Here is a 22275-nt window from a genome sequence, read left to right as displayed (position 1 = left end):
TCATCCCTGTGCAGCTACATGACACACAGGGGATCCTGGGGGCAGGGAGCGATGATCCCTCCATTTTCCAGGGATAACCGGAATGGCTTTTAGCCCAATTTTCCCTGCGGTCTCGGGATCATCCCAAGACCACAGGAGGTGTGGGCGACTGTCCCAGCTTCATCCCATCTTTTTACAATGGCTTAATTTTGTGGACACAAATGAAATTTGTATTTTGTAGCCTGCTCTAGCTGTCACAGTTTCTTTTACATTTTTTTTATTAAACGGGAGCATCTTGTATTCTTGTACTGTTGCAAAATCCGACAGAAACTTTTAGCTATCTTTTTCAATTTGTGATAGTTAATGCCTAGGTAAATACTTTTCTATGCAAATAAGTGTAGCTTAACCAAGGCATGAGCCTTTATTAACTTTTTTTTAGGATTCCTTTGGATGATGTTGGACCTAAGACTCATACACATTTTCCATCCAAATAATATTTGCCTAGTTAGACATTTATTTAAATTATAAATAAAATTTGGATCAAACACCAGACTGATTTATGTAAACCGCCCAGAGAGCCTCGGCTATGGGGTGGTATACAAATGATGTTGTTGTTGTTGTTGTTATTATTATTATTTGTATCTCGCCTTTTGCCCAATGCTGGGCCTCAAGGCGGCCTTACAAAGTTTAAAATATACATTGGGGGGGGGAAACAAAACCATAAATATTTAAAATACACAACAAAATTATAAGACAATAACATAGATGGAGGGCTGGATTATTCTCCAAAGGCCTGCTTGAAAAAAAAAGTTTTAGCCTGCTTCCGAAAGCCCATCAAGGAGGGAGCCAGCCTAGCTTCCCCGGGAAGAGAGTTCCAGAGCACCAGAACAGCCACCGAGAAGGCCCTCTCCCATGTTCCCACCAAGTGTGCCTGTGAAGAAGGTGGGACTGAAAGAAGGGCTTCTCCAGAAGATCTCAAAGCACGGGCAGGCTCATAAGGGAGAATACGTTCTTTCAAATAACCTGGACCCAAACCATATAGGTGTTTATAGGTCATAACCAGCACTTTGAATTGTGCCCGGAAACAGACTGGAAGCCAGTGGAGCTGTTTTAACGGGAGTTGTGTGCTCCCTGTAACCAGCCCCAGTCAACAGTCTGGCTGCAGCTCTTTGAACCAGCTGGAGTTTCCGAACACTCTTCAAAGGCAGCCCCACGTAGAGCGCATTACAGTAATCCAATCGGGATGTAACTAAGGCATGTGTCACCGTGGCCAGGTCCAACATCTCTGTAGGGGTAGAGCAGCAGAGTAGGCCTAATCTACACCAATGAAAGCAGTATATACTGTAAAAGGCTGCTTTATAGCGGTATTGAAATGCTCTGACAACTGTTGAAGCCCATTGACACATACCATATACCGCTTTCATACCTCTATATCCCCCTTGGTGTGGCTCCTGCCTTTTATATACCGCTTTCGTACTGCTTTCATAGTGCAATATCCTGCTTAGTGTAGATTAGGCCCTGGCCTAACACACACACACACACACACACACACACACACACACACACACAGCAATTCACAGTTGGATATGAACAGGGACCCTTCATTTAGTGGATCATTTTTCTTTAGTGTTGTCGTTACTGAATCTTAACATTGTCTCAGAAAGTTAAAAAAAACACAGAGAAGCATTTAGCTCAGAAATAACAATGAAAAAAGGACACATGCTCCCTTTGGGGTTTGAAGTAGCTTTCACAGAATTAAATGCGAGATCTGAATGTACAAGAATGCAACAAGAAGCATCCAGATAAAATAAAACTCTGAACGCAGCTAGCAATGCTAAAGAAATGTCTGTGGCCTATGGAGAAAAGCCTGCAGGGAACCGGGAAGGCCAGTGTCATGTTTAAGGCTAAAAGTCAGCGTGTCTATTTTAAGTTTAGAAAAAAAATACTGAGGATTAAACTCTGAGGCAGATGAAAACAAATGCCTTCTGTTTCTCAAGCAAATGAAACTTCCAGAATAGACCAATGATGAGTGTTGTGCTCAATAGCAATAGAAACAGAACATCTGTCTTGGAAGGCAAAGAGGACAGGTCAGGAAGCTAGGTAAGAACTTTATTGTCTCTCTCCAATAAGAACAGGACAGACACAAGAAGCTCCTGACTCCGCAGCCAAGTCAAGTGCCACCTAGTGGCAGAAGAACAGCTCACGTGTTCTCACAATGCACATTCAGAACCTCATGCTTGGGGTCCTAATCCACCCATCCAGGGTTCCCCAGAAGGACCCTTCCCCTGACGCCACCCCCTTTTCCCCAATCACTGCTCATTGATTGGAGGTTTCCAGCTTTTCTACAGTGTTTTTCCCCATTCTGAAAGGTTGAAATACCTTTCCTATTGCTTAGTTACTGGCAATAAGAGCTTTCAGCTAAAATACGCTGGTATTGTTGGCTTACCCTGGAATGAGCCTCACAAGAGCTTCTCCAAAATGGGACTTGGCTCTCAGGTTGAAAGAGGTTCTACACCCCCAGCATAAGGGAAGAGCGAGGCTGCACCAACTACCCTGCCCGTGATGCCGTGTGCACCAACTAAACCCTGCTCTCCTGGCGTAATTGGGGTGGTGGAACATTCCCCTTTCTGTTTATAACTTAGAGTGACACTGAAACTGCTGAAACGTTGCAGTTGTTTTGGATATCTGAGTTTGGCCTGAGAACTAATGGCTGGGGTCATCATTTTTCATGGATATGGTGAATACAAAACTACATTTGTGTGGTCTGCTTCTTAAAACAAAATCCCCATGGTTCACCGATGTATTTTATAGCTGGCCAAAGACTATGGTTGAAACAGAATGCTTCTCCTAATTCCCTTTCCCTCAAAGTGTAGACAGAGCTAAATACAAAAACAAAAAACAACAAAAAAGAACAAGGAACTGAACCATCTCAGAGATGCATGTGGGGTTTTGCTTTTCTGGAACTTGGCATTCAGGGAACTTTTGACATGAGTAGGGTGACCATATGAAAAGGAAGACAGGACTTCTGTATCTTTAACAATTGCATACAAAAGGGGATTGCAGCAGATGTCATTTGTAGGCATGCAGCACCTGGTGAAATTCCCTCTTCATCACAACAGTTAAAGCTGCAGGAGCCCTGCCCTCTTTTGTATCTTGTCACTCTAGTGACCAGATACTACAGAGGGTAGGGCTCCTGCAGCTTTAACTGTTGTGATGAAGAGAGAATTTCACTAGGTGCTGCACACGTACAAAGGATACTGGTTGAAATTCCCTTTTCTATGCAACTGTTAAAGATACAGGAGCCCTGTCCTCCTTTTCATATGGTCACGCTAGACAAGGGGGAACTTTCAAACAAATGGTTCCCCTACAAATGGCTGAGGTGGCACAGACTGGATCACCTGCTCAGCATTAGAATTGGTTCATTATACCATTTCTGGACCAAGGGAATTGGAAGCAGTCTTCACTCCTTGAAATTAATTAGTCAATACATAGATTGATCTGATTTTGCACAGGTAGGCTACCCCAGCCCACAGTTCTCCTAGAATGGCTGGCCAACCATATGATGACACTACTAGGCTGTGTTGGTGCCAGTGCTCACATAGTACTAGTGGAGAGGTTGGGGAGACTTCATAGTCTGGATATGGTGTGTGGGCCTCATGTCTATTCCTGGGTGCAGCCAGTCTTGCATGTTTTGAGTTTAAATTTTCCTGCCGTTGAAAGTTTTAAGGATATTCAAATTATTACTAGACTCTTGCTGTAAACCACAGAGTCTAGGACTCCATTGACATATATGCTGCCATGCTATGTTTGTGCTAATTATGTAATTCCCCCCTCCCCCAGCATGAAGAAACCCTCCAGAGTTGTGCGTTCAGTTTCCTAATTACCTGGTTTTAAGAAACTTTCATAGTTTATGATTGCCACACGGCAAATAGAACTTACTCGGAGTTGCACCAAATAGAGTTGAAAATAGAGTTTACTTGGAGTTGCATTTTGAACTTCAAATGAGTTCAGAATCTGGACTTGTTGGTTATTGAAAATAATTTCATTTCATTGTTCAGTTCATAAAAGTGGGTAACATTACTTTAAAGTAGTGGTGAAGCCTATCTCTAAGACAGTCTGACTTGGTTCGCACGATCACCACAACCATGGTTGGTTGGGGTGCCCACAGATACCAGGTTGATAATCCAAGCTCCCGCCACAGCGGCTTCTTGTTACGTGTGAACTCAGTGAGGGTGCATTGTTGGGGTAGTTGATGAGCCACCCAGAACACATGGGTTGTTTTAAGGTTGTGAGTGGTTTGTCAACCACCCCAACAGCCCACACTCCCAGGTTTGCATGTAACATTATTATTGTTGTTGTTGTTGTTGTTGTTGTTATTATTATTATTATTATTTGTATCCCGCCTTTTGCCCAATGCTGGGCCTCAAGGCGGCCTTAGAAAGTTTAAAATATACATGGGGGGGGAGGGAAACAAAACCATAAACAATTAAAAATACACAACAAAATTATAAGACATTAACATAGATGGAGGGCTGGATTATTCTCCAAAGGCCTGCTGGAACAAAAAAGTTTTAGCCTGCTTCCGAAAGCCCATCAAGGAGGGAGCCAGCCTAGCTTCCCCGGGAAGAGAGTTCCAGAGCACCGGAGCAGCCACCGAGAAGGCCCTCTCCCATGTTCCCACCAAGCGTGCCTGTGAAGAAGGTGGGACTGAAAGAAGGGCCTCTCCAGAAGATCTCAAAGCACGGGCAGCCTCTTAAGGGAGAATACGTTCTTTCAAATAACCTGGACCCGAACCATATAGAGCTTTATAGGTCATAACCAGCACTTTGAATTGTGCCTGGAAACAAACTGGAAGCCAATGGAGCTGTTTTAACAGGGGAGAATATTCAAAATGGCAGCAACTGCCGCAACGAAAATCCTCATGGAAAAATTTACTGATGGTGGCTTCCTGTTGTGTGCGAACTGGGCCACTGTTTCATTCCATTTTTCAAAGTGCTTCATATAACAAGTTCAGGGATTTGCACTTGCATCCAAAGAATAAACGAGCTTGCATATGGTTGACATGCTTTCCATAGTAAAAGAGAAACCTACGGGACTAATAAGGAGCAGCTGAATGGGCTTTTTAGGCCATATTAACATTGCCTTTTTTTACTGTTTCCTCACAGCTCTTTAAGAACCACAAGCTTCCCTTTCATGGCAGGAAACTGTTTACATAGGGTGAAAGTGTTCTCCTTTTGGATTCTTCAGAGAGCCTGTGATACCATTGAAATGGGTTCAGCTTTCTGTGGTTCAAAGCTAATAAAAATAAAACGTCCAGTGTTGTGAGCCAACACCTGCATGTCAGCTGTGCACCTGCGGACTGGTGTCAGAGCACACTGGGACGTTAGAATGTTTACTTACTTTCCTAAGTTAGCTGCAATACTTAATATTGATTCTCCAAGCCTAACTTTCAGCTTTGGAATTCTAAAAGTAGGGAGTAATTTCAAACCTGGTTATTGGTACGGAAACAGACTTGGTTGCCCCTGTCTATTTCCCAGCCTTATGTCAGGGAATGGACGGGGGAGTGCAACTCTGCTGATTCTCCTGGATTTCTCAGCAGCTTTCGATACCATCAACCATAGTATCCTTCTGGATAACTTATCTTGATTGGGCTTAGGAGGCATGGTGTTACAGTGATTCTGGTCCTTCCTGGAACAATAGTCTCAGAAGGTGTTGCTGGGAGATTTCTGCTCCGCCCCATGGCCATTAGCTTATGGGAGTGCCACAAGGCTCCATTATAAGCTTTTTAGCATTTACATCAGGAATGGGAAACCTTTGGCCCATGGGCCAAAACAGCCCATGGAGGTTCCCAATGTGGTCCATCAATTCCTTTGTCAGGTTTTAAATATTTTAAATGAGCAAATTAGCAAAAATAATGGGGGTGTTCAGATAATCACATAGGAAGAAGTTATTGTGGCTTCTCCACACACCCTCCCCAAATGACTGCTATTTGCATAATTCCTGGAAATGTAGCACGGGTTGGTGTGTTGTCCGAACATGGCTCAGCAGGGGTAGCTTCATACCCACCCTACAGTCCCTACTGTAAGTCGTGGGTTGTAGGTGGGTACAAAATCACTCCTGCCATGCCAAGTACCATGTTTGGACGACATGCCAATCTGCTACATCGCGGGGGATTATGCAAATGCGGGGAGAGCCATGATGGCTTCTTCTCCCTATGCAATCATCAGAACCCAGTCAATGACTCAGTAATAATAGACAGTGACCCAATTTGCAAATCACATGTGAGCATTTATTGAACCTGAAACTCTGGTTTGTCACTCTCTGACAGGCCAGAGAAATCCTCCATGTTTTGCTGTTGTGTTATTTCTACAGGGCTTGATGGTTGAGAGACAAGCCAGAGGTTTGGGTTCACACATCACGCAAAAGAAACCATGGATCAAAGGTTTACAGTTTGTTTAGGCACTCTCACTTGCACCAGAAGTGATCAGGCACTGTTTACAAGCATACTCGCTTACGTGACATAGAAACTTCAGATTTGCATGTAGTGAAGGAATACAATAAACGCTCCTTCCAAAAGCATTCATAGCACTAACATGGGGAATCATTGTGGTGAGGCAGGACTGTTAGGTTTGGAGACAGGAAACACAGATTCAAATCCCCACTTACAGGATTGCCTTAGGCAAGGCGCTTAGCCTAAATTAGCTCATAGGATTGTTGTAAGGCTAAAAACAGTTCTAAGATGGTTTAGAAATGGGCGGAAAGAGGAACACCCAAAGAGTCATAACTTGGATCTTTCAGCTTTTTAAAATACATCTTTTGTGCTACAAGAGAGGCAGTCCTCAAAGAAGTGCAACCGCTGGTTGAATGGCTGCCTATTGTGAAGCTGTTAAAGCACAGAACTTCTATCAGGAAAAAGATGGCAGCCCTGTTCTTGATGGAGTGGCTGAGGCAGACACTTAGGCCACAGCTAGACCTAAGGTTTATCCTGGGATCATCCAGGGTTCGCCCCTGCCTGAGCACTGGATCCCCTGTGTGTCACCTAGATGAACAGGTTTGACCCCTGGACGATCCAGGGATAAACCTTAGGTCTAGCTATGGCCTTAGACACTGAACTTGTTGACAAAAAGTGGGTCCATCATTGTGCAGGTCTCCACTACAGAGGGCTAATCTGCACCTACAGCCGTTTGGCAACGGAGGAGGGATAATTGTGATGGTTTCCAGCTTCTGCGCTCAGCGCTCACGGGGCACACACCACTGATGCTTCCTGCAAGTAAAGGAGAGCCATTGCGGGAGAACGTGTGCTCCATGACGGTAGTTCCGAATGTGTATCGGCAGAAGTGGGCAGGACTAACTCCTGGGAGATGTGCACCAGCACAGACACACAGCAACACAAGGGGGGATAGGTACTGTGTTAAAAATGTGCTGATGTGTAGAGATATATTTGTTGTTGTTTTTTAAAAAAAACCACACTTGGCAATGAAACACGCCGATGCCCTTGCACACGCCCCTGACAGCGGGTTGGCTGTTTGCTGAGCCAGAAGCTCATGCCGAACAGCAACTGCTTTGTGAAGGGATAGGTGCACCAGCCATGGACTTCAGGATTGTAGCGACAGAGCCCCCCAAAAGTGACAAAAGCAATCGACAATATTCCTAAATAAGTGAGGGTCGACCTGACATCACTGCAGGATCAGCCGTGTGTCATGTGGCCTGGTAGGGACAATTTCGATATTATCCTGGAATAAACGGCTGGTGTAGACATGGCCAAAGAATCACCTTATGTTGTGAAAACCTTTAGTATGTGATGTGGTCCTTCTTGGGAATTGTTGAGCTGTCGAAATGCTGGCCTATTTATAAAACCTGTGGTTGCAGTAGATGTGGGCAAGAGTTGAAGATTTGCTTGCCTGTGAGGGGTGGGGTTGATCTGGAGAAAATAGATGAAACTGTGCAAGTGTATGGGAAAGATGGGGCATTTAAGTTGTAAATATATACTAACAGGAGTTTTGTGGGTGGCTGTGGGGTGTTCTCTTCTGGGAAATTGCTGCGTCATCTGTTCTGTGTGGTGCCTGCTCTATGGAGATAAAATGCATTCGCCACATAGTGATCTGAACAGTCTGTTCTTTGAGGTATGATCTAAAATAAGGAAATGTCCCTTAAATTAAAAGGTACCTGATAGCCCTATCTTTGGAATTTGGAAACAGCTGTATGATGTGTAGGATATCTAAAAACAATAGGATTGTGTTGTTTTTAATAGTACCATTGTCAAGGTAGTTTTTGTTTTTAAAACCTTCTTTAAGTTTCCCCTGTGTGGCTTGGTTGCAACCAGGAGGAGTTTACCATTAACTTTAAAAGGGAAGAGTTGGACTTTATGCAATGGACTTGACAATAAATCCTTTATTTAAAATGAACATTTTGAGGCTGTGCTTGCTAATGTCTCACTTCACAGAACAATGATCTTATTTGTGCTGCCAGTAGCTTTGAGAGAGGCTGGTGTGAAAGTAGAGACTATAAATCATCATCCAACCCACTGAGATATTGAAAGTGTTTTTCCACCCAATTTTACAGCTCGGCTATTAGAACTTTAGTCCTTAATGGGTGAGCACACTTTTCCATATGTGTGCCTTGCAAAAGATCTTCTATTGAGGTCTTTTAGCAGAAGGCATCATTTCCTGTTTCGTATCCCTTCCAAACTGCGGTGGTCACAAATAATTCTATTTCTGGCGGATTTCTGGGCAACAAATTTCGCTGCTAATATGCTAAAGTTGCTAAACTGAATTACAGCTTTCTTTATCATACATATCTTCCTGGTTTCCTGGGAGTGTAAAGCACATGAGAAACAACAAACAGAAAAATAAAGCTTCTTGCCTCCTGCTAGGTTGTGATTAGACGATTGGGATACTGGGGGTTGGGCGTTCCAGGTATTGGGAACAAAATGAGATCTCCTAACCACGTTTTTTTTAAAAAATCTTTTAATGCCAAGACTACCCCAGTGTTTCCCTGCTGTGGTAAATGACAACCACTCCCAGTGCTGACTACAGGCCCTCCATGTGCTCCCTGGCCACAATCCAGATTCCCACCACCATAGCGTTGTAGCATGGCTGGAGGAGGCTTGGATCTAATTTAGGTTTATCCTGTGCTATCCTCCCCTCTCTCACACACTTTGTAATTCCAATTCCAAGTGCCTTCTGTAAGGATCAGTCTAACCATCTGGACCACCATCCACAGTCCAGCTTATTTTTTGAATAATAAATATAAAATAATAATAAATAACAAATAATAGATTCCACAATAAAATTGCCAATTAGCATTTATATTACAACTTCCTTTTTCTTTTTTCTTTTTTTACAACTCTCATTTTATTGGAAACTAAAAGCTAAATAAATCTGAAAGCTAAATATAAATCCATGAATCAATGGACACAAAAATCAACAGATACAACTTCTCGATATTATTTTGACTGATCAGCTTATCTTTACAGGGACCACTAGGGGTTGGCTTGGAGGTTTCCACCATAGAATTTTGAATTAGTTTAAATGTCCAGTCGGAAACATTGATTTAATGAAGGTCTTTATTGTTATGTCCATTTCATACAGTTTAATCCCATTCTTACTAACTATAGCATCTTTTGGCCACATTATTATTGTTATCTTCCACTGATGTATGTATGGTGATACTACACGAGCCTAAAGTATGCGTAATAGCTTTTTTTAAGATAGCCATGCAGTTTATCATGCTTGATCAGATCAGCAGGTGAGCAGTCACATAGCAAAAACACCACATTGGCCCCTTTCAGAAGACACGTTAAACCACAGCTTTAACTACAGTGGTTAAGCCAGAAAGCTGGGCCGTGTTCAAAAGACACTTTAAACCATGGCTTTAACCATGGTTCTGGCTTAACCACCATGGTTAAAGCCTTGTTTTAAGGTGTCTTCTCAATGGGGCCATTGTCAGAAGAGCATCCAAGGTGCTGCATGCACAATCTCTCTCATTATTTTTAGAAGAAGAAGAAAGACACATGGACCAAGGTGTCATAATTTTTGGCTCTGTTTCTTAGAAAGGAAAAACAATGGTATATATTACAGCTGCTACGTATGCTGGTCTTGGCTCTTTACCTCTTTCAGAGAGGAAGAGACATTGATGAGAGTGGCGGCACCCGATGTGAGGATAGGGTGCTTGCTGGGAAACCAGTCTACTTTTGAGGAAGTCTTCCAACTCCAAGCCTGTTTCATTCAAACTACAGATTGGAAGCTTTAGCCATGATTTAGCAACAAGTGTACCTGAGTGCTTGCTGAATTGCTGACTCATGAGTAAACTTCATGCTGCTCTTTGTACACGTGAATTGCAAATGTTAAATACTGACATACCACGAGAAAGGAAAGTTGGCCTTTTTTGTGTATGGGAGGACTAACCCAGACACAGTCAGAGATACAAGGAGAGAGAGGGGCTGAACTAGGTTACAGCAGTACTCCTCTCCTGTAGCTTTATGACTGACTGAAGGACGTGTTGTCTCTCCCCACCCCTTCCATAGCTTACCTTCAGAAATTGTTTTTTTCTGTGATTTATTTTGAAAGAAAGTAGGTGAGCCAGCCTGATGCACACTCTGCTGAGAGTAAGTAAGGTGGGATTGGGCTGTTAGCAACTAAGCCCCGACTTGGCATTGGCCATGCTGCCTGGGGAAGATAGGGGTTGTAGTCCATAGCAGCTGCAGGTCTCCAAGTTGGGGAAGACTGGAATATTGCAGAACTCTGACACTTTGGAAGAGGCAAGATGAATACAGTTCAGAGTCTACACACTGATAAACCCTTAGGAGAAGACCCATTGCTATTTTCATTTCCTTGGAATGACAACCAGTGCATCAAAAGGTCCCTCATCTCGTTCTATTGCCCCTCTGCAGTAGGGCCCAACAATATCAGATGTACCTGTATAAATGGAGTACTCCTTTGAGATTTCCTATTAATTCTCAAAGAGTAGAGACCATTATGTCAGGACACTTGAAGTCCAGCGGAGCTATTATATGCACACAAAAATCAGTTAAGCATTTTTAAGTAACTTGAAATTAAACCTTGTTTAGAAACACCCAAAAAAGGGGGGCATGTTTTTTGTCTGAGTTACACTCCTTTCACCATTTGAACTGTGGAGAAGATGTTGAAAATGCCACCAGCAGGCTACAAAAAAACCTTTTGCTTTTGCAACACTGCACACAACGATAGGAACGTTATGTTCTTCTGCTGTTCTTAAAAATTATTTTATCTTATTCCTTATTGTATTGATTTTATGTAAGCCAACATGTGTGCATTTATGAAAAGGCGGGGGTATAGATAACATTATATTAACATTGAAAAGACTCTTACCATGGGTAAAACCCAACATAAATCCTAGTTAGAGCAGACCCTCATGGCTAACTGATCTCCCTTTCCTTTCAGTGGGTCTTACTCTAACTAGGATTTATGTTGGATTTTACCCCATATGTGATGTGAATGCTAGCCACAGTGTGGGTAGGGCTTGCTGCTTGTTTGCAGTGTAGGCATAACTTTATCAGTACGGCACAGCTTCAGAAAAGTTGTTCCAGCTCTCCAGTGAGTTGCTTCTCCTTTGCATGACAGTAGTGACAGTTGTGCTGCTATATTGCCATAGAACGCATTGTGGCACAATGGGAACATTTAGAAACTCCTTATATGAACAGATGGTTGTTGTGACATCAAAAGCCACATGGTGCCCCAACAGGTAGAATTGACTAATGGACTGGACTGAGGGAACTGTGGGATGTATCAGACATACATTTTGTCAGTTTCTCAACAGTGAACAACCATAGGGCCGGACTAGATGTGCTGTTAAACGTGTCTTTGCATTTCATCTGCACATTTTAAAAGATGTAAATAGCAGCCATTGGGACTGATAATTATCAGGACCACAGCAAGCAGGGAAGGGGGAGTTTATCCCTTTCTTCCCCTGCTGTGGTCCTGATGAAAATCACTCTTCTAATGTCAGCTTTCCTCCCAATGCAAATAGTCATTTTGGAGAAGCAGTTTTAGTTTGGACTGCCACAGGAAGGGGTAAACTCACCTTCCTGCTGTTGTGATTGTAACAGTCACCACTTCCTCTTCCAAACAAATATCTTGTTTGGCCCTTAGCCTAGAAGTGAACGAAGGTGGCCTGGTTCACACATAAAGACACCCCAGGAATCTTTCAAACAGCATGACAAGCCAGAGCATGGGTTGAGTGTGGATTGTCGTTGAACTGTGTCTTGTTGAACTATGCATTGTTGTGTTGTGTGAACCGAGACGTGCTAACAAACCATGATTTGTAAGCCATGGGTTGAGTGTGGCTTCTTGAATTGTGGGTTGTCATTATGTACAAACCCTGCACTATGGTTTAACTAGTGAGTTCAATGGGCCTTACTCTAAAGTAAATGTACATAGGAGTGCAGCCTTAAGCTTTGAATTAAGGGTTCTGCTTTTGCATTGCATTCACTCAAATGCTGTAGTAAAGCTTTTATAATGAGGCTTTGACATCTATTGTGAATGTTCATTTTGATGTTGCTAACAGTTGAAACCCTATAGAATCAATTAATATTTCTGTATTTTATTTAATCAGGTAGTTGGTGTGGCACAAGCAATCAATAAGAAGTCTGGTGGTGGAGGAACATTTACTGAGCAAGATGAGAAGGTATAAATAACTGGCTTAATCTTATTTTTATCAATAGTGAAGCTTCTTTGAGTGGCCCTACTATTTGAAGTGCAGCAGGTGGCTATAGGGAAAGGGCCTACTTGGTGGTGGTACTACAGCTGTGGACTTCTCTCCCCAAGAAGGCTTGCCTGGTGTACCAGGCAAAGACCTTTATATTATTTTCAGCCTTTTCAATCCTCTGTACATTGATTTTGTGCTGCTAGATGAATGTTTTTAATTCCATGGACTGCTTCAATACTATTCTTTTATAGACAGGTGTTTTAATGTTCCCGTTTTAATTTATTTGACTGTAATTGTAACTTTTTGTATAGCACCTTGATAACCTATTAAAGGACTAGGGTAAACATCAGATCAATCAATCAATCAATAAAGGAACAGGAGCTTAGGCTATTGGACAGCATAGAAATGTAATAAATAAATAAAAAATATTTAATCTCCATGGAAGATTAAAAATAAAAAAAGTCTTCATTGAAATCAATAGAGACTTTTTAACCCCTCCATGGGGATGGAGTGGAATTTCAGGATGAAAATTGAGGAGGAAGGAAGCTTAAATGCTCCTCTCCTGAAGTGTCACAGTTCTGTTCCGAAATGGATCATGTGTGCTTGCAGGAGCGTAGGAGAGACAATCACACATAACTCAGCTATGGGTTAGGGAATGTTTAGTTTGTCCCTTAGTGTAGGAATACAACTTCATATGAAATTACTTTTAAACTATTGTTTTCCAAACCATGTTTTGATAAGTCTACAATTTGTGCAATTGTTATGTAACCCAGTTCTGGAAAGAGGCCATAAAATGGATAACTGAACTGCATAAATATCATAGGGCAGTATCCAATGTTACACTACTGCTAACATAAATTACATTGCACTAGTGTAAACATTCTCCGGCTTAATGCTAGTCATGCTTGCTGGAATGGCAGGAGTCCCCAGAAGATTTATTTCCCCATTCAAAATTTTGGAGCAGTGTACAAGATAAAATACAATAAAAACAGAATAAAACACCTTAAAATGGATTTTTAAAAGCAAAATGAAAGGTGAAATGGCCATCATGCCAGCAATTAACATAGTGCTAGAAGTCATATAATAATAATAATAATAATAATAATAATAATAATAATAATATTTCTTACCATCCTCTCCATTCTGATTGAGGCGGGGAACAGCAGCAAATATAAAATACATAAAACTGAATTAAAACATAATATACATTGTTAAACATCCTAAAAACATCCTAAAATTCCACCAGATAGGCCTGCCGGAAGAGATCAGATTTACATTGTGCGAGAGATCATTTATTGGCATTGTGCTAGAGGTCATTTACACTAGCACAATGTAATTGTTTACACTAGTGCAATGGGCACTAGCATTGTGTCAGAAACTCCCCATCGTTTGAGAATATTTGATTAATTTAGAAGTGCCTAAAGCCAGAGTGATGTGGAATTGTCATGTTTAGCAACTTTTCTGAAACCTGTGTCACAAATAAATCTTGTGGCGCACTAAACAGAGCTGAGCCTAGCCAGAGAAAATGACAAATGTTGTTAGTAACAAGGTCAGAATTCATTCATTCTTTCTACAGTAAATGGAGCGTGTGACGAACATCTGCAGGACATCAGAATTAATACATTTCCTGAACAAAAAATGGCTCATGCCTTTGCTGTCTAAGCCAGATTCAGTTCATACTTTTAAAATATGTAATTCCTTATATAATAGATGGCTATACCATGTGTTCCATATTTAAAGTTGACAGAGCACTCTGTGCATCTCCAGAACTACTTATTAGAGAATGCTTTTATTATGACAAAATGGGGATGAATATTACATAGGCTGTGCTCAAGAATGCACTTATTCATAAATAAATACCTTGATGTCAGTGATACTTCTTCTTAAGTAAGCTGTGGTCAGAAGCGGGGCCATGCTTCCAAAACAAAAATCCTGGCAACTGCTGATCAGTATGACTATTTTATGCATGATTGTCAAAAAATAATTTCTTTGATATCTTATGTAGATTGTTATGTAGAGGTGTACAAAATTATGCATGGTATGGAGAATGTGGATAGGGGGACATTTTTCTCCCTCTCTCAAAATACTAGAACCCAGAGTCATCCCATGAAGCTGATTGGTGGGAATTTCAAGACAAATAAAAGGAAGTACTTCTTCACACAGCGCATAGTTAAATTATGGAATTCGCTACCAGAAGATGTAGTGATGGACACCAATTTGGATGGCTTTAAAAGGGGGTTGGATAAATTCCAGGCGGTGAAGACTATCAATGGCTGCTAGCCTTGATGGTTATGTGCTAGCTCCAGTATCTGAGCCAGTAAGCTTGTGTGCACCTGTTGCTGGGGAACATGGGTGGGAGGGTGCTATTGCACCGTGTACTGCTTTGTTGGTCCCTGTTCAACAGCTGGTTAGCCACTGTGTGAACAGAGTGCTGGACTAGATGGACCCTCGGTCTGATCCAGCATGGCTCTTCTTATGTTCACATAAGGTAGGCCATTGTCTGAACTCATTTTGTATTTGCAAGAATTGACCACAAATCTTTACCACTTGGGAACTGGTCACAGGTATAATTGGACATTTTAAGATGGTATATAAACAGCACTCATTGCTACTAAAGCATGGTGCTTGGGAACAGAAAATAACAACCTCCTTCTAGCTTGTCAAGCCTAACCAAATAACTGGAGTTCTATTAGAAATGAGAAAACAGAAGAACATTTCAAGGTGTAAATACTTGTTCGTGGGTGTTGATATATCGAGGTCTGTACGCCTTGCCCTCTCATAGGGTTATTGGCAGATACAGAAGATAAATGGCAAAGCAGCACAGAAGTAATAATATGTTGGTGAGGATTGCCAAAATACTTTATGGAACTTGTAGAATCAATGGAAACTATTGCTGACGTGTCAGTCAGCCCAGAGAATAAGGAATTTAGAACAAGTGTTTCAAAAGCTCACCTGCTTCCTACGCTGCTAGAATTCACCCCAATAGTTTCTGGGACTAATCTGTATTATGATTTATGGCAATTAGCTGGCTAACTCCCAGTGTTCTCGAACTCAAGCTGCCAAGTCGATTAACTTTTAGTATCTGGTTTTCAGGATTTTGCGGGTTACCTAGCATTTTGTGGAATTGTTCTGCACAATGCTCAGCTGTATGAGACATCCCTGCTTGAAAACAGACGCAATCAGGTGAGCCTTTCAAAGTTATCTGCACGGACACGGAGTGTATGAAACCTGTAGAGTAAAAGCTTCCTTTGCCCTAGGCCTCCTTACTTTGCTGGGACCTTAAGTTATATCCAATATGTGTTGTAGGGTGCTGCAGCCATAGGGGGCCACTTGGTACCGTAAGTGGTGGCTGTGCTGGGATGCCCTGGCACTGAGCAGTGTCTTCTCCTGCACTGGGCTCTAACCTGAGGGTAAGGTCTGTAGACGATGAAGAGGTGGTTGGTGATGAGAGGGGAGGAGATGGCAGAAGTGGCTGAGGAGCCTGGTGCCTGAAATTTGATTGGGCTATTTGTACGTCCCTTTCAAATATTCAAAACCATTGGGGTTTGCAAGTGTTCAAAAGGAATACTCAAAGGGACTGATCTCTGTCAGCCCTCCACCACTGATTACACTAAGGGTGAGGAACATTGGCCCTCCAGATGTTGGACTGCAACTCTTGTCAGCCATAGCCAGCATAGCCAGTGTTGAGTGATGATGGAAGTTGCAGTCCAACAACACCTGGAAGACCCCATATTCCCCATCCCTGTAGTACTCTGTCTCTCTCACCATCAGGAAGAGGGGACAGGTTAGCAGGTGTCTGAGGGCTGCAATGAAGACAAAGACATGCCCTGCAGGCATATCCAAAACCAGGCAACTGATGCTGGCTGTATCTCTTGCCACTGGGGACCATGCATTTGACTAATAAACACTGAGATCAAGATCTCGGGTAGAGGCCTTCCCCAGACCTGATATTTGAGATACCTTGAACTGAAGATGCTTGGGATTGAACCTGGAACTTTCCACATGCAAAGCATGTGCTGTACTACTGATCTGAAGATAGGCCCTCTTCAGTTCAATATGACGTATTCCACATAACTCAAAGGGCAATGGTGAAACACAGCTAAAGCAAGATGTAATCAAGGGTTCAGTGATTATACACCCGCTTCTACTACATGTTCTCCTTGGGGCTTGTTCAGCTGCTTATTAACCAGAAATGAAGGGAAGGTCAATCTAGAGCATCTCTCACCCACACCCTTTCTGACATTGGGGTGAATTTGAGTCTGAACAAGTCCTGATCCTTCCTTTTCTGTAAACTGACTCAGACTCTGAGACTCCTCCACATGTATTAATAGGGTGTTTACTGTATCTGGTGAAGCAGAGCTGGTCTCTCTCCGTATGTTTCTAAGGGTGTGTCATCTACCCATGTGCTTTGTTGAAGGGTTATTTATATTCCACCACTGTTTACGGAGGGAAGTATCTAGGCCCACCCGTGCCAGTGTGAAGAAAAAAACATATTGGTAGGAATAAAATGGGCAGACAGTATTCCGTAGCTTTGCAGTGGGATAGTATTTCAAAGTTGCTTACAAAAGCTTTCAATGTTTCAGGCCAACATCCCAACCAGGTTCCGTAATACTGCACTCCATGGTCGTTCTTCAAACAAGGCCATAGCTTGCCAAATTGAGAGCTCCCCCCAGCAAAAGTTTCCCATCTTGTCAGGCTACAGTGGAGCATTGTGGGAGAAATCAAGGTTATATTAACATGATGAGCCAAAACATCTATCGATGTGAATCCCCACTGGGTTAAGAATGTTCTTGGCAAAAAACGCCAAAATGGTCTATTGCATAAGATGGATGAATGATGCCTCTGTCTTGAGTAGACAGTAAGTAGGAAGCATTGGTTGCCAAACAGCTAATTTAAACATCTTTTATGTTAAGTATTATACGTATTGGTTTAAGCAAGGGGCATCCCAAGAAAAAGAAAAGGAACAGGGGGAAAACTAGGGACAAGTGATTTTCTCATTTATGCCCCAATATTATTCCATAGTTCTGTTATGGTTCAGGTTCCACCTTTTTGCAGGAGTGCACCAATGATCCTGTACAGTATAACAACAATAAATACATAAAGTAGCACTCCCTCTAATAAACATACAAAATGTGTTTGTGGCAACATTTAAAGTATTTGTTTTGTTTTATTTTATATCTTTGAGATCATACTAGTGCTCCTGTGCAATAGAAAATTAATAAAAAAGCCCTTTCAAAAACAACCTCTTGGTTGTTGTTGTTGTGTTATTATTTCTGTTGCATACATTCCAGGAATAGGTTTTTGTACAGCTACCACAAAATTTGCCATTTTTATGTGTCATTCATACCCTTTGTACTGATCAATAGGAGTTTGTGAGACTAAAGGTTGTGCCCTCTAGATATTTTGACCTACAACTCCCATCATCATTGACAATTACCTATGCTGGCTAGGGTTGATGGGAGTTGTAGGCCAAAACATCTGGAGAGCTACAAGTTGCCCTCCCCTGGACTAGGGGGTTTCGGGAGGAAAGAATTTAAGGGCATTCCTTCAATCTTTCTTGAGTGTATTTATTTATTATTTAAAGCATTTAGATCTCACCTTCCCAAGGTAACAACAAAATTATAACATCAGATTAACAACAACAACTAGTGCTGGGCCGAATCCTGCCACCTATTTTTGGGAACTTTCTCTCTCCTTGCGAAAAACGCATTGTTTTTTCTGTCTGTTTCGTAAGGAGGGGGTGGTGGAAATTCGGCGAACTTTTTCCTTGGGGAGAGGGCCAGGGTTTCTACATACCTTTTTAAAATGTAGCCGGTTACTGTGGGGGCTTCTTATTTTTTTAGTTTTAAAAAAACACACCACTGCTTAACTCAACATTTGGAGGATCTCAGCAGTTCTAAGTGAACGCTATTGGAGACCATGTGACCTCTCCATCTCCAATAAGCACTCAGGGAGAACTCTTGGGCTCCCGAAAATGCCAGGGGTGTTTTGAAAAAAAAAAGAAAGAAAGAAAGAAAGAAGACCCCTCAACAACTGCCTACATTTAAAAAGGTATGTGGAAACCCTGTTCCCTCTCCAAGGAGAAAATTCTCACCTCTCCCAGCATCTTTCGCCTGAGTTTTCGTTTTTCCCTCATCCCCACGAAATGTCAAAAATGGAATGGCCAAAATTTTCAGCCCAGCACTAATAAAAACCACTAGCTTCCCCTCTCTGAGCACTCAAAGGTGCTTACCAGGGGAGAGTAGAGCAGTGCTTGTCATATTCTGTTAGCTAAATGCTCCTTCCTAGGTGAAGCACATGTTTTTCAAATTGTAAGGTAGGGTTTTGAGGCATTCCTATCTTACAACATTCCTACCTTTAAGAGGCAGTTAATCCTACTATACCATGCACCAAATCCTCATGTTCATCTCCATTTAAAAAATAAATAAAACCTAGCTGCATAATTATTTAAGTCTTTAGAATACCTTGATATACCTATCAGAAATTTGGCTTTCTTTTTTCGCTGCAGGTTCTTCTTGATCTTGCCAGCTTAATATTTGAAGAGCAGCAGTCCTTGGAAGTCATTTTGAAGAAGATAGCTGCTACCATAATCTCCTTCATGCAGGTGCAGAAGTGCACCATTTTTATAGTGGATGAAGACTGTTCTGTGAGTACATTATTTATTTATTTAAAATAAATAAATAAATTTTAACTTGGTGTTTTAAATTTGTAATTTTGCATTGCTGCTGTTTTTATCTGGTTGAGCTTTTATATTGTATTTTATATTATGGTTTTATACTGTTGTTTTATACTTTGAATGTTTTTAATTTTTGTGAACCGCCCAGAGAGCTCCGGCTATTGGGCGGTATAGAAATGTAATAATAAATAAATAAATAGCCTCAAGAAAATACAATTCTTTTACATCCCTCAGACACCTTAGAGCCAACGCTCCTCTTCTCATCATTAACACTGGACACATTGGAAGCTCACCTTATGCAATTGCATACAGTAACTGTAGTGTAAGGAACAGTGAAAGGCAGGGTCCCTGGATTGCAGCCACTGAAAGAGGAGAGAGTGCAAAGGATGCTTTGGCCCCTGTGTTGGGAGTCTGCCTTTTATTTTTATTTGATTTATTTACAGTACTTATACGCCACCCTATAACCATATTCTCAGGGTGGCTTACAACAAAGACAGAAACGGATAAATACGTACAACCAATCAGTAAAACATTTTTTTAAAAAAAATGCATAAAAGTCATACTCAAGATAAAACCAGTTTAAAGCAGGGACACATGAAAAAGCCTGAGAAAATAAAACAGTCTTCACCTAGTGCCAAAATGATGTCATTGGAGGCACCAGGGAATTCTCTCTGGGGAGCACATTCCATAGTTGGGGTGCCACCACTAGAAAGGTCCTGCCTCCAGTAGCCATCCACTGCACTTCACCTGGCAGGGGAACCTGGAGAAGGGTCTTAGAAGAGGAGTGTCAGGTTCACATGGATGCATATGGAGACAGGCAATCTTTCAGGCAATCTAGAGATTGGCACAGCTTGGGATCAAAAGTCAAATCCAGCTTTGAAATAGGCCTGGAAACAGACTGGGAGTCTGTGAAGTTCCTTCGCTCTTAATTCTTTTGCTTTCACTAAAGTTTCCTTTAGTGCCATAGCTTTAACATGCTGTGGCTGCTATTTTTCTTTCTGCCTGGTGTAGAGCACCACACAAGTAGAAAAATAAGAGCTCTATATTAAATGCAAGTGAAAGGTGGAATCATGCAGAGTGGAAAAAAGATGGCAAACTCTTTCAATTTTGTAACCATTCTGGCATCAGCTCCCATCTTCATAGAGGATGAAGCTAACAATGACTATCAGTCATGATGGCATATATGACCTCTAGTACCCGAGGCAGTAAGACTCTGATTGACCCTGTTCAGATGACACACTAAGACACGGTGGTTAAGCTTTCTGAGCTAAACGTTATAGCTTAGCTTGTCATGTGAACCATTCCTAACCATGGTGGCTACATAACCATGGTTTAAAAATGCTCACTAGCCCCAGCAAAAGATTTAGCGGCCTAACCAAGGCTTAGCATGCTGTCTGAACAAGGTCAATATTAGTTGCTGGGGGAAAGAAGCCGGACCATGTATTGTGCTCATATCCTGCTTATAGGCTTCCCAGAAGCATTTGGTTGGCTACTGTGGGAACAATTGCTGGACTCAGTAAGCCAGGGGTGGAGACCATCAGCTCAAATCCAGCCCTCCGGGGTTCTCCAGATGGCCATGTCCCCTTCCCTGGCTCCACCCCCATTTTTCTGACTACCAATGGTTTGGTGGTTTGGTGCACTTCCCCCCCCCCCATTCTAACAGGTTGAAAAGCTTCTCCTAAGCATTGACAGTAAGAGCTTTAAGCTATAATATGCTGGATTTGGGGGGTATTTTTGCCTTGCCTTATTTGCCTTTGGCCACACCCCTTTTTGCCTTTGGCTCCACCCACTACTGGAATGCTGCCCCAGGGAGTACCTCCAAAACTAAATTTGGCCCTCGGGGAGAAAGAGCGTCAACACCCCCATGATAGACCTTTGGTCTGATCCAGCGGGACGCTTCTTATATACATACCTTCTTACACTTTATTCTCGATTCAGCACCATGATAGTCCATCGTAAGGCTGATTCACACACGTTGAAACCAACACTTGGCCTTGGATCTGTCTGTAAGGTATCAACTAGGAGGATTAAACCAAAAACTACATTAAGATCAAAAAATCTGGTGCTAACTTTGTACTATGTTGACCTTGCTTGTCCTGGATACTGTAACACTTTACCATGAGGCAGAAAGAATTCATGGATTTGATTCTTTCATTAGGCAGGAGTGAAATTGATTAAACGTGTGTTTTGAAATACAGATAATTCAATTGATACATATTAACTAATCAGAAACCCTGTTCTTATTTTTAGGATTCATTTTCCAGTGTCTTTCACATGGAATTTGAGGAATTAGAAGATTCAAGTGAGACCCACAAAAGGTAAAGGAGCTGGGACTGAGATTACCATTGCCTCCGACACATGGGCAATGTGGAAACATAATGCTTTTTGGTCCCAATATTAAAAAAAATAGGGCACAGCACAACAGAAATACCTGCACAAGCTGAGTTGAAATGGATGGGAAGATGCATAAGTCTTGTGCATTCCATTAATTTCAGGGCCAAAACATACTTTATTTTTAGTCCCTATCTAGCAGCTACATCTTGTTTTCAATTTTACTCTACAGTAAATGCAGAGACCTTGATCTGGATTAATACCGTTAACACGAGAAGTAGGTGAGGTTTAACCACCACCACCCCTTTATGGGCGTGATCTGGATTGAGCCCCTATACATATTCTAGAGTATAAATTTCAGAACGAAATTTCACCAGATGCAGATCATGTTCATCTTTGTTCAGGAATTCAGCACTACGAGACAGAGTTCAAATCATCACTTGAGTTAAACAAGCCATGGTGGCTTGTTGAAGCCATGGTGCATGCTGAGCCCCATTTGACTAATCATCTATCCGGTTTGGCTTGTCGTGTCATTCAAATCCAGGCAGGTGGCTTGTTGGAGGGGGAGACAACCCTCTAATAACCCATGGGATGTTGTCAAAGAG

The 22275-nt window shown here is 41.9% G+C and overlaps 1 protein-coding gene across 5 annotated transcripts in view; it reads left to right on the top strand.

Annotated features, from left to right (window-relative positions):
• Nucleotides 1-22275, top strand: part of PDE5A (phosphodiesterase 5A) — a 93254-nt gene that overhangs the window by 35032 nt on the left and 35947 nt on the right. For all 5 annotated transcript variants that reach the window (XM_063136134.1, XM_063136133.1, XM_063136135.1 and 2 more), the window contains exons 4-7: nucleotides 12571-12642; nucleotides 15757-15846; nucleotides 19172-19309; nucleotides 21590-21657. In XM_063136134.1, the coding sequence (XP_062992204.1) occupies nucleotides 12571-12642; nucleotides 15757-15846; nucleotides 19172-19309; nucleotides 21590-21657 (368 nt within the window). The remainder of the gene's footprint in view (nucleotides 1-12570; nucleotides 12643-15756; nucleotides 15847-19171; nucleotides 19310-21589; nucleotides 21658-22275) is intronic.

Source organism: Elgaria multicarinata, chromosome 10, assembly GCF_023053635.1.
Source record: "Elgaria multicarinata webbii isolate HBS135686 ecotype San Diego chromosome 10, rElgMul1.1.pri, whole genome shotgun sequence".
In the NCBI taxonomy this organism is placed as follows: Eukaryota; Metazoa; Chordata; class Lepidosauria; order Squamata; family Anguidae; genus Elgaria; species Elgaria multicarinata.
This window is presented reverse-complemented; position numbering and strand designations above follow the sequence as displayed.